At 34.6% G+C, this 13,736-nt stretch overlaps 2 protein-coding genes across 2 annotated transcripts in view; both read left to right on the top strand.

Moving 5' to 3' along the window:
- LOC129005002 (E3 ubiquitin-protein ligase ZNF598-like) overlaps positions 1-11,554 on the top strand; it is a 30,866-nt gene extending 19,312 nt beyond the window's left edge. Inside the window, exons 11-13 of the mRNA XM_054433749.1 lie at positions 3-144; positions 7,478-7,595; positions 8,747-11,554. Coding sequence (XP_054289724.1) covers positions 3-144; positions 7,478-7,595; positions 8,747-8,923 — 437 coding nt within the window. The 3' untranslated portion in view covers positions 8,924-11,554. The remainder of the gene's footprint in view (positions 1-2; positions 145-7,477; positions 7,596-8,746) is intronic.
- A 1,529-nt stretch (positions 11,555-13,083) lies between these two features.
- The window catches only part of LOC129004991 (BAG domain-containing protein Samui-like), a 45,632-nt gene continuing 44,979 nt past the window's right edge, over positions 13,084-13,736 (top strand). The window contains exon 1 of the mRNA XM_054433723.1: positions 13,084-13,318. Within this exon, the coding sequence (XP_054289698.1) occupies positions 13,145-13,318 (174 nt within the window). The 5' untranslated portion in view covers positions 13,084-13,144. The remainder of the gene's footprint in view (positions 13,319-13,736) is intronic.

Genomic DNA, 13,736 nt, shown 5'->3' with positions numbered 1-13,736 from the left:
AGCTGGAGAAGTGAAGCGAGTGTACTCCTATGTGGCTCCTGTGGATATGAAACGCCGCAACACAAATCTTGTACAGAGAGTGACGGAGGTACTCAAGACCAAACAGGCTCTGGACGAGTTCCTACAGATGTCAGCGCTTTTCAGGTAAATTTATAGGTTATTCTTTAACGTAACTGTTAACTAAAGAAGATTTTGTTAATCTGGTTGTTGATTAGAGCTTTGGTGGTAGTAAATGGTCTTTGAGTTAAAGTAGAGAGATAATTCCAAAATTATCTCAATGTTATTTATTCTCAATACTGATACCTAAAAAATTGATTAATTTGTGTAAAAATTCTTAATGAGTTTGTGGGAAATTAGCCTACTGTAATAAAACAAAACCCCAAATTTGGGAAATCAACTTTAAATTGAACTTATTAAATTGTTTAAACTTAACCTTTTGTACACAATGTTGGCATAAGCTCCTCCAATCAAACCTCAAAAAACGCCATTGCCTTTCCACATCTCACAATGTGATCCTTAAATGTACACCATCGTACTTAATGTTGAAAACCTCTGGTTGTACCCTATGAACTATCTAATAAAGGTCCATACGTCAGACGATAGGTCAGGTTCAAGTTACGTGTTTTCTGTAAAAAAAAAATAGTTGTATTGAGATGACTTTCGAGTGGAAATATTAGAATATAAAAAGACAGAGTGTTGAAATAGAAGTAACTGTGTTATATTTAAGATCAGAATAGAATAGTAAACAGCATTTGATAATAAACATTTTGGTTGCTATGGTAACAACTGCTTCATATGTTCATAACATTCTCCCCCACTTAATCACTGGAGAGCAAAGTCCTTAAGAAAGGACGGAACCTTGCGCTGTCTGGAAGGACGAGTTAATTTGTTTTCTTTTTGTTCTGTGGCTTGAGGTCTGTCTAGATTTTCTTCCCTTAGAGTACCGTCTAGTTCTGTTGGATTGTTTGAACTTGATTCAGACTCTGGGTGGATCTCTTGTGGTGGTGCTTGACAGTCTATAATAGGTATCCGTCTTGGAACAACAGAACTATCTTGTTTGTTGTGTGTTGTAAATGTAACTTTCTTCTTGGATACAAGAGTCGAAATCAATTGATTTATGTGTCGTTTTAAACTTCGTCCAGAATCCAATTCAACAATATAATGGTATTGACCTAATTTTCTCTTGACTGTACCAAACTGCCATATGTCTTTATTTCCCAGGTGAACTCTTGCCTGAACTCTCTCCCCCACTTTAAGAGAGCGGACGCGAAGAGGAGCAATTGATTTTGATGGAAGTTTTGCCTTTGGGTTAGGGAGAAGTGTGTCAAGTCTAATCCGAATCTTCCTGTTCAAATACAACTCTGCTGGAGTCTTGCCTGATGCCAAAGGTGTTGCTCGATATCTGAACATTATGTTTTGTAGCTTTGTGGTAATTGGGGTTGGATCATCGGCAGCAGCAATAAGTCTTCTCTTTAAGGTTTGTATGTTTCGTTCCGCCAGGCCATTTGTTGCAGGATGGTTAGGAGCAGTAAATTTTTGGAAAATCCCACGTTCTTTACAGTAGTTGATAAATTCCTCACTTTTGAATATAGTGGCATTGTCCGAGACTAAGAACGAGGGGTACCCATGGACCGAGAAAATGTTTTCAAGTAGTGCCATCGTTGTTGCTGAGGAAGGAGCATTTCGAAGAATGCGAACTTCTGCCCACTTTGATTTAGCATCTACACACATGAGGAAATAATTTCCATCCAATGGACCGGCATAATCAATATGCACTCTTTCCCAGTTATCATCGGGCTGATCCCACGGATGAACCGGAGCTTTTGGTGGATTGTGACGAACTTTAGCACAAGCTTCACAGCTTTTCACTAATCTTTCTATGTCTTTGTCCATACCTTCCCAATATACATATCTTCTAGCAAGCTGTTTCATTTTAGTTATTCCGAGGTGTGATTCATGGAGCTCATTTAGAATTTGATTTTGAAGACATTTGGGAATTACGACTCGATCTGATCGGAAAAGTATGTTGTCTGAGATCGTGTAAGGGCTATCTTTGCGACTATTTTTCAGTTCATTCAAAAGAACTTGAAGCTCAGGGTCTTTTGCTGTTTCTTCTTTGATCGTTTCTGCGGTTATCACTGTGCTGGAGATTTGAAGTAAGGTTTCTGCATTGATTGTGTTTATTTCTTTGTCGAATGTTAGTTCAGATGAAATTGATGATTGAACTGGGCTTCGAGACAAACAATCCACGTTTTCATTGTCTTTCCCTTTCTTGCATCGAACTGTATAGTCAAGACCACTGAGGAATGAAGAATAACGCAATAAGCGAGATGAGGTCATTCGTGGCAGGGCACGTCCTGGATGAAAGATATGTGACAATGGTTCATTATCGGTGACAAGAGTGAATTTTTTACCAAAAACGTAATTGTAAAAATGGGTGACTGCGTAGATGATTGCTAGAGCTTCTCTATCAAGTTGGCTGTAATTGGTTTCAGCCTGGGTCAATGCTCTGGATGCATATGCAATTGGTCTTTCTTGACCATCGATATCATGACTGAGTATTGCAGCAATTCCAGTTGGGCTAGCATCTGTTGTGAGAATAACTGGTTTTGATGGGTCGAAAGGAATAAGAACTGTATCACTACAAAGTTCAGATTTCAGATTCAGAAATGAGGCTTCAGCAGCAGCTGACCAAAAGAATTTTTCTCCTTTTCGAAGCAAACATCGTAGCGGATGTGTTTTTGAAGAGAAGTCAGGAATGAATTTTGCATAGTATGTAACTAAGCCAAGAAAGCGTCTTAACTCATCAACATTTCGAGGGCGAGGCATCTGAGTAACTGCTTCAACCTTTTTAGGGCATTTTTGAATCTTATTGAATGACACCACATGTCCAAGGTAATTAATACTTTCCTTGAAGAAAACACATTTTGTTCTGTTAAGATGTAGATCATTCTTCTTGAGACATTCCAAACATGCAATAAGGTTCTTCATACACTCTTCGAGAGTTTCTCCGTGACAAATAATATCATCAAAGTAAGCTTCTACCTTTGATAATCCGTTTAATAGCTGTGACAAAATTCGATTAAACTCAGAAGGGGCTGTTTTTATTCCAAAACTGAGACGATTCATGTTGAACATTCCTTTATGTGTTGATATCGTTTGAATCTTACTTCCCTCTTCATCGACTTTTAGATGCAAATAAGCCTTATGAAGATCCAACTTACAGAAGTATCTTGATCCGCGGAGACTATGTAGGACATCATCAATGCGTCGAATGGGGTGGTTAGATGAGACAAGTTTTGAATTAACCCCACACTTGTAATCTACGCATAGTCTGACTCCTCCATCTGGCTTTGGGATAACAACCAATGGTAACCCCCAATCACTTGATGCGACTGGAGTTATGATTCCTTGAGACTCGAGGGTTGTAAGTTCCTTTTCTACTCTCTCTCGTAATGCGAAAGGGACATCACGTTCCCTAGTAAATACTGGTTTTTCATTATCTCTGAGTTGGAGTTTGACTTCAACATTGGGAACACATCCGATTCTTTCTTCGAAAATTTCTGAGTATTTTTCGAATATATCCTCTAGAGACGGAACTAAATTAACATCAACTGTATTCATCGGTGATTGCTTTCTGTTGTCTACCTCACTGAGTTCAATTCCAAGTCCACGAATCCAAATTCGTCCTAACAAAGCAGAATGACCTGCAGGTACTATAAATAAATCAGCATTTAGTGATTTTGCATTGTAAGAGACTGAGACAGTTACTTTACCTTTAGGTTTTATTATATGATCAGAGTAGGAGCGAAATGAGATAGGAGTTGGTTGAAGTGGCACTTTAAGTCCAAGTTTATCAAAGTCCGTTTCTGAGATTAAGGAAAATTGTGCACCAGAGTCTACTTCAAATGTTTGAGGCTTGTTGTTGATAGTGACTGTAACCATGTATTTGTCTGAGTCTGGTCCTACTATGTAAAGATCTTCCACATCGTTGATTTGTGTGATTCCATACTCATCTGGGTGACTGGATTCATCTTCTGTGTAGTGAGACAACAGGGTGTTTGTTTTAGAGCTCTTTAGTAGAGACGTTATACACACTTTTGATATGTGGCCTTGTTTTCCACAGGAAGTGCATTTAAGATTGTTCCGATTAATTTTGCATTCATTAGACTGATGGTTTGATCGACCACATTTGAAACAAAGTCCATCAATACCCAAAGCTTTGTAGTCAACGTGTCTTTTTAGGCTTTTGTTACGGAAATGTTGTGATTGAGATCTATTGGAACCGCGGTCATCATATTTGGGAGTCTTAAATTGCTTGAAACTTTGATATTCCTTTGTCTTAGACCTTGAATGCCTATCAATTTTGTGTGTATCTGCATTTCCACTTGATGATTGTGTGGCAGGATTACAAATTTTATTTGATTCATAGCGGGAAGCTTCTAGGGCAATTGCTTTTTTGAGGAGTGTGTCAAAACTGTTGAGATTAGTGTCTTGTAGAAGTTGTTCACGTATCCAATTGTCTTTTAGTCCTCTAATAAATTGAGGGCGGAGAAATTCATCAGCAATTGAAATTTTACTTTCACATTCATTGCAAGAAGTGTAAAAATTACAATCATTCAGGTTACCTTTCAGGACTGTGACAAAATCAGAGATAGATTGATGCAACTGTTGTGAAACACTGAGGAAATAGTGTTGTGCAACAATATGAGATACTGTAGGTGACAACATCACTGTGAAATGTTCGATTAGTTTTGAAAAATTAAGGTCTTTTACAGGATTTTCTGGGCCTAAAAGAGTTGTCAGATTATTGTAATGTTCCTTACCAATGGATGAGCACAGGAGTTGAGCCTTCATCTTGTCTTCTTTAATGTTCTTCAAATTGCAATAATTTTCAAAACGTTCCAAATATGATTTGAATTTATCATTATTTGGATCAAAATGTTCAAAAGGATTGATCTGAGGAGTTGAAGTTTTATTACCTAGAGCTGCAGCCAAAACATTCATGAGTCTTTCAAATTGTTCTTCATTCATTTTAAGTTGAAATGTTTAACAAAATAAAATATCTTGAAAATAATAGAGTAAAACAAGAATTGATAATAGTTTTTTACCAAATCGTCACCAACTGAGATGACTTTCAAGTGGAAATATTAGAATATAAAAAGACAGAGTGTTGAAATAGAAGTAACTGTGTTATATTTAAGATCAGAATAGAATAGTAAACAGCATTTGATAATAAACATTTTGGTTGCTATGGTAACAACTGCTTCATATGTTCATAACATGTATACATTCTAGCCTTCTTCAGGTTGGCACAACAAGGTCCATTTAATAACTTTTGTCAGATTTTACAAACTTTCATTATCGTTTATTAACTTTTCCAAATGACGCACATTTTTTTTACAAATTAACCCCTCCCCTATTATTACAATCTATCTATCTATATATTAATAGGCAAGCATGTTTCTTTAAAACCTTTTTTCTCAGCTCGTGTGCATCATAGGGAAAATCTACGCATACTGTTAGAAAGATATTTTTCTGTAGGGGTGCAGAATCCCTTTATAAATTAAAATTGGCTCAAAAATAAGCACAAAATATGAATTCGAAATTTTAAAATATTAACATGGGTTAAATGGGTTGCCATGCTGGTGACGAAATTACAACGAAATATAAACATAAAATCAAAACAAATGAAAGAAATCACATGTTTTATTTACAGTTTGGGATGAAAATAGAGAAGTCTGTACCTTTGACCATTTGACTTAAGTCATTCCATCCCTATGTGAAAGTTGTCACCAGTTTTTTTTAAATTAAATTCATCGTAGTTGATGTGAGCCACCACCAGATTGCGCTGATCTAAATTACTAATTTCTGTCGAATAAACGATGTTTTTTATCAATTCAAGTTTTGGAATGACTTATTATGAGCTATAGCAACTGTTATGATCCATCCACTTTGTCATCAACAACAAATAAGGAAGAAATTAGAATTTTAGACACGCATTCTGTATGGCTCACACAATTACAATGTTTTATAATAAAATGGTCCATATGGATGGGATGTCTACTTCAGTGTCCAATAGTCAATGCGTGTACATTCAATATCTTTGGTCGAAATTTCCACCACTGGACGACCACTAGTATATCTAATTCCGTAAGCCCAAAATTTTACAATGAAATTGTGAGTGAACGGCAGGCCGTAGAAAGCTGGGAGAGGTCTCATTTTAAAGGTCTGGGCATGAAATTTTGGGGAAAATTATTCATTTTTCTTAATTATGCACCAAAAGGTTATTACGGAATAAAACAATTCACATTTAAATAGCATGGGAATCTAATTTTATGTCTTTTTATTTAGTGCAAACACAGCTGTGATTATATAAATTGAAAAATATAACCACACCTGAATGTGCATTATTTTGTTATTGTAAAGTTGTTAGTGAAGTAGTAAACAACACAAAGTGAAAATTAGATCAAATCTTTTGAACAAACAATTTGATACTTTTACACTTAATACTTTACAATGGCTTGCACAGTAATAATGTATAATGTCGGAAGACTACCACTCAGAGGTATTGTTCCTCGAAATGAGAACTATAGGCGCCAGATTTGGCACGATATTAATGGAAGAAGAATAAATGAGCATCGGATGAACATGAAGTTATTCCTGTGTATAGATTACCAATTTTAAATGAGATTGCATTACACAGCATAGGGCCAATGAACGATAGATGCATTCATTGTGGTGCATTGCACAATTTGATTTGGTGAAATTGTGGCGCAAGGCCGAACCTTCACAAAAGATGGCATTTATTTGAAAATCCCAGTGTTTACCCATGGTCAACTTTATATTGCTTTTAGATGGGTAAAGAGGGTAGATGATGTTAATAGCACTAGAACCAAATAAAGGCCAAGGAATAGACCAAAATGGATACTAAACAACAAATGTTGTTTCAGAGAGATTTTGTTATAGAATTAATTAGCATTTTACAATTTGGATGATGACATTATCTCTATATGTGTTTTTCTAAGTGAATTTGTCTATATTTAAAGAAATCTATATATATTTAATTAATAGTCATGAAGATTGTTATTGGAAAATGTTCCTTAGTTGTATTATGATTTGAAAGTTTATATTATAAACACACCGCATATCCTTTGGAATTTGTATTTTAAATAGAGCAGACATCAAAACACATTATGCAGGTATGTAATAACTATTATACATATCATAATAAAAAAGTTAAATGATAATTCAAGGTAGGGTAACCCATGAGACCAATAATTTGTACAAAATAATTACTATAATCTCAGAGTAAATAAAACAAATTTTGTTTTATTTACCCTGAGCTATAATATAGGGGCTATTGCCCCTACAAGCCACTAGTGTATTAAAATTCAACAATTAAGATTTATAATCTGCCATGTTACCAAGGAACATTTTGTGGTCAGTTGATTGTTAATGTGTTGTCTTGTTACAGACAAGACACTATCAATGCACAGACATACTATGAACACTGCAAGCAGGCCATGGGGGACAAGTTCTTGGAAGTGTTCCCAGAACTGCTGGTCTTACTACCGGACATTAACAAACAGCAGGTTGGTAGGATATGATTAGTTATGATGGTGTTTAGGTTTGTGTCCACATTTTGTTGTTTTATTAATCTACAGTTTTAAGTAACCCACTGGCATACTTGGACGGAATATTTCCGTTCTGTCTGTAATGCGCTCTGGCATTCCTAGACGGAACTGTCCCGTCCTGGGACATTGCTACTAGTTTGACATTATTCTGTGAGATTGCAGCTCTTGTCAGGGCAATGATTTTTTCCTATCTATTTGCAATAGTTATTGTGTGCATTTATAGTTTCTTTGGTTGGAAATCAAAATTATTAGCAAACAACTAGTGAGAGTTTTAAGGTTATGTTTTGTGTCGAAATTCCACGACTGTCTACAATTGAGTGAAATAGACCAACGGCATTAAGATTATTGCTAATTGTCTTCCAATTGTTGGAGGAAGATGATAATTTAAGATAAATTAATAATTAATGAGTAAGAAAGATATGAAATTAAATGAAAAATGATTTATTTAATCAGGCAAAGTTAGGGCCACATGGCCCTCTCTTACACTTAACCTGTTTATAAAAATCTAGTTGTTTTTTTTTTATCTAGTTGATATATAGTTGTATTTAAGTCACTGAAAGGGCAAAACAAAATAGGAATTCCTGTTGTCATCAGATAGTGCATTTTGGTATCCCAATAGGTTACATCAGATGTTACCAATAGAAAAGCTGTATTAAATTTAGTAATCATTAATTTTGTGTAATAATCTTTTAACTCAGTCATTTCATTTTCTGCGGTCGTAGAGACATCATCTTCCTCCGCGATTGCGCCAAATCCTGAACATCTTTCACAGTTGTGTGGACATCATTATGGTCTTCAGCAATTATCGCAAAATTCTGAACATCTCCTGTGGTCTTGTAGGCTTAACTGTCGTCTCTCATGACAGCAGCAATATAGTGAACATCTACGATCACAGAATTGTTACCACTAACGCCCACTATTGGAAGCGTGAATTTTTTCGAACGTGTGATCTTTGTGGGCCTTTTCTGTAAACAGGATGATAAAAGCTAAAGCTCAGTCCGAGCTTGGTTTGCTGACATGGGGCTTGATCATTTCCTGACTCACTCAAGCCTTTAGGATCGCACACCATTGAATATCACATCATTTATATGTTTTAATTAATTTCTTAGGAACTCTGGAAGGTAGCTGAGCGGAGGAAGGAGTGGAGGCTGCAAGTGTGTGCTGTCTGCTCTCAGGTCGTGGCGACGTCGGAGTTCAAACTCCACCATACTACTCACTCGCTAGACAACCACTTCCCCACACTGTCCAATGGAGTCACTTCTACGAGCAACGCATGGAAGAAATAGCAAATAAAACTCCACTAAGAGTCTTGCCACTTTGTCAATATTATAATCTCTCTTGAGTTTGCGATTGTTTGAAACCAAACATGAATTAAAATTGTTATCGAGTCAGTGAGAGGTGTTTGGGTTAAAAGAATATTGTTAATTTTATCGAAATAGTCGAGCTTGAAATATTTAATATTTATGTTGTTATTTAGTGGCGTGGCACTTAACTGTGTACATTTCCAGCCATATTTTGCTCATTGTTCTATGTAAATATTTGTGTTTTAATATTTTTATAAAAGGTAGTTTCAGGGTCTTGTCACAATCAGTTTCAATTATAAATGTTTCTAACTTTAACATTTTGCCAGAGATACGTTTATTAGCTTTGAAAGATAACAATTGAATCTCTGTTATGTTTCTTTTTAAAGACCCGGTTTCTGGAGTTCTTTACTATAAAATTATTGTTTGTCGAAACAGCTTGAATCTAAACCAAGAACTGTTTTTGAATGTAGCAAGTTTTTAGAACCATTTGGTATGGGGGGAGGTTCTTTCTTCTAAGGGTCTAGAACAGAACAGTATGAGAAAACTGTGAGAATGAGAGTATTTTCATTTTGAATTGAATTTGTTTCCTAAGTTCATAATGTAAGCTGTACCTTATATAATTAAGAAGTCAATCAATATAACATAATCTTTTTGTGCCATCTACCATCAATATTAAAGTAGGCTATCTAATTTTTGTGTTATCTACGCCAATGGCATTTTTTTACGTTTTGAAATGGAACTGTTCAAAACCTGGTCCTGTTACGATCTAATATCAACCTTTTAGTTAGATAGCATAATTAATTCATAGCCAAATGACTAATGGCATCTGGGTATGGGAACGATCTTGCTTGGAATTGAACCAACAACCTTCAGATTTGAAGACAAGCACTAACTTTTTAGTTATTCATTTATTCAAGCAATTATTACTCTTTTTGATCCACCACGTTTATTTACCCTGCCAGTGACAGTTGTGAATGAAAAATTGAGTTCATGCCTTGATGAAAAAAGCAGAAGTATCAAACCAGCTTGGAATTAAAGATGGTTGGGATGTCAGATACGTTTACTTATAGCGCAACGACTGAGTTAAACTAGCTAATCTGGTAAAAAATGTGTTCCAATTTTCCCTGATACTACCTGTCTTATCAATTTTATTTCTGATAAATATACTGAAATGAATTTTAATTCATAAATCATTAGTTAACAAATAGGGGTTTTCTTTTCATTTGAAAATATACTACTTTAACTTTGTATAAATATTATATTAACTATTAACATTATATTACAGTTTAAGGTTACAGACTTAGACAAGATTGTTTTTTTGTTACATTGTATATTTTGCTTGATGAGGATATGTATTCTTAAAATATATTTTTTTGAAAGCTATTTTAGTAGAACAGAGTTAGTTATGATTTGTCAGTGTACAATTTTCTGGAGTGATAAAACTTATTATGGAAAGATAAATCCAATATTCTAATTAACTTATCAACTAGCAGTTACAAGAACATTGATGTCCAGTCTTAGAAATTTAATTGAAATTAAATTAAACTATTATTTGAAAAATAAAATGTCCAAGCCACTTGAAGATATTTTAATTTTACTTTAGTTTTAATTTTTAATGTCTCAATCAATTGTGTGTCTTAAATACTCTCATGCCTTATGATGTAAACTTTTTGGGGTTTGATTGAAGCACTTGCTGGTAATTTGAAAAAGAAGCGTATTTTCAAGTGTTATCTAGTTCATTTCCAGAAGTCGGACATAAAGATCAATTGTTTGTGTTGAGTTTTACTATGAGATAACTTAACTAGATTTTATGGTTCCATATATGTATATTAGAAACATTCTTTAGTGTTTGGTTGTTTTGTAATTATATTTTATTACTAATTTTAGATATTTATTTTAGTTCTTTAGTGTTTTGAGCAGCTGAAGAATATTTTTGAGCTTACGGTTAACAATATTTTCAGTGGTAAACGTATTTCGAAACAAATATTAACATTTATGCTTATTAAACTTAACTTTCCTTGTAAAAAATATATATTAAAATTATTTTTATTGTAACTCTTGTGTTAAGAGAAGTTTTTAAAATTACTCAATCTATAGCTGGAATTTTATATTTGAAAGTGAAATAATCCCTTACACAGCCTTAACAGTTCCGATCCTTTATTTTCAAAGAAGATGATAAAAAACATGTTCAATATTTTGGTAACTTATTGACTTTAAAATATGCGTTATCAGCAAGGTTAATAAAATTACCCTTAACATGTGTTCATGTTTGTTTACTGCTTAATTCAATACTTCAAGTCTTTGGAGTCCCATTTTCATCAACTAAACATGGGCTAAGGGTTATGGGATATTAATCATTACATTCTGCGAATAATTGTTCGGCTTCTAAACTAGCTCAAGATGTACTTATGTGTAAATGTACATATGTTAATATACGTTGAGCATTTTTTACTGTGTACAAAATATTTTAAAAATTTCTCGGGGTACAAATTCCCTTTGTTGTGATAGATTGTACATTTTCAGATTCGCTTTACATATTTTTCAAATGTAAAATGTAACCATAAAAATATTTTGTAAATTGTAAAGAAAGTTGAATAAAGTGTTTAAATAATAGGTTAATTATTATTACTTTTCCTGAAGTTTTCTAGGTAGCCTGTTCTGTTCCTGTGTGTTAATTATTTTATATTTGAATTAGGTTTTGTAAGTGGTAGAAATTTTAAAAGGAGTGGTTCTTAAAAACTGTATTATGAGTGGAACGGAAGAACAAAGGATATTAAGCTAACATGATTGATACCTGAATCTATTTGACTTAAAAGGGAAATATAACATAAGTGGCCATCTATAGGCTATTTGATTTGGACTATGAAAAAGGTACTGTCTGGATGGATTCAATGCTTCCAAGATAAAAGTGTCAAATTAATGAGTGATCAGAACACTCCTACTCATCCTACTACGGTACTCATACTAATAAGATTGTGAAATGAAAAATATTCATCCATGCATTCAGGCAAAGAGCGACAAGGCTCTTACATGTAGCCTGTCAAATTTATGTTTGTATACTGTAACGGGCTTTCTGATTGGGGAAGAAAGAGTCCACTACAGTTTAAGAAACACTAAACTAAGTCACTGATAGCGTTTTGTACCAAGAAAGGTTTGATTTGGGACGAAAGTGAAGTAGTGGAGACCGTGTTACTACTCTACTGTTTACAAAAAATCTATATATATACAGTATACATATCGATAGGACCGTAACGAGACGATATGATTCCATCGGTGTTTGTGGCGTAGTTGATAGTGTCTCGGACTGGTGATCTGGAGGTCTCCAATTCGAATCCAACCAGTGACACTAACTTTTTGTCCAGGATTTTGTTAAGAATACAAATACTTCTTAACTGGTACATCTTTTGTTAGAATTTGAGGCATTTCTAATTTTATTTATGAACAGAACTATTTTTTTAAATTAGTAAACCCTCATTCGATTTTTATCTTATATATTTTTTATATTATCAGAAAGTTTGGTTGGTTCGGTTAGAACTAAAAAAATACCTATCAAATAAATTTATAAAGATTTCCTTAAATCGACGTGAGGGCCTCTCCCACAATCCTCCACTCCTTCACAGAAAAGGTTCTAATCAGTTCCTGGAAGAGGAAAATGAGACGCTAGTTTTAAACCCCCTCTGCTATAACCAGTGGCTACTTTCGAGGTCATGGTGGAAGGAAGTTGGGGGGGCCTGAGGCAGCTTAGACGGCTTAGATGAGGGGACCTTTATATATATATATATACATATATACATGAAATAATAAATACCATATAGTAGGCCTACTAGTAGGTAGTACCCTGTTTGAAATAATTTTTGTATGAAATGATTTTTGGGGGAGCTAGCTCGCTAGCTGGTCTAGTGGTTAGAGCGCTGGACTTCAGTTCCAGAGGTCCCGGGTTCAAACCCCGCCAAATCACCAATGGATTTTATCCATGTGATAATGCCACAACTCCAAGGTAATAAACTAGCAAAATATGGATATATAATCGATGATATCATCAGAACTAAAGGGAAATTCAACAAAGCTCCGGGAAATGTATAGAACTCAGTTTGGCAGCACTGAACAAGATATTATCGTCTTCTTGAATCCTCTCTCTAGTATCTTCTGCTGTGTTCTAGAAGAAAATACTGGTTGGGATCATCGTGGGCAGTTATAGTGATTATGTCTTTTTCGTACACGTTTCGAGACAGACCAAGGTTGAGTGATCGAATACGTGGGAAGTCGGGCGATGAGTTATTTAATGAATTGAGAAAAGAATTTGATCAAGACAGAAAGTCTTTTTTTGACAGACCGTCCTCAAATTTTGGATCCTCAGCCGGCTCAACATTTCCAAGGGTAAGCTTATTTTTTTAAATTTGCACTTTACACAGGCCGAAAAATAATTATAAAGCCCATAGGCCTATTGTTAGGTTAACAAGAGGATTTCCATGTTTTGCTGTTTCACTTTCATTCAATTAAGTGTAAGGAGTAACCGGCTATTCTTCCCATAAGTTAGACAGTCTATTTCTAGATTTGAAAGTTTTTCAAAATAAACTTCTGTTTAGTGCTGTGTAGATTTGTGTTTGCTGATTGTTAGTTTATAAGTAGGGCTACCCTAGATGTTCAATGGGTTTAGATTGGTTTATCATAGTTTACCCTAGCTTATTGTTTAAACATTGTTTGTCCATGTTAACGCCAAAAAGTGGCAGTTTTCATGAATTAATTAAAAATGCTTTTTCAAATCAGTCCTAAGTTAACTCATCACATTTATGTT

Source organism: Macrosteles quadrilineatus, unplaced genomic scaffold (genome assembly GCF_028750875.1).
Source record: "Macrosteles quadrilineatus isolate MER2022 unplaced genomic scaffold, UCM_ALF_1.0 Scaffold_14__1_contigs__length_3811126, whole genome shotgun sequence".
Lineage (NCBI taxonomy): Eukaryota > Metazoa > Arthropoda > Insecta > Hemiptera > Cicadellidae > Macrosteles > Macrosteles quadrilineatus.
This window is presented reverse-complemented; position numbering and strand designations above follow the sequence as displayed.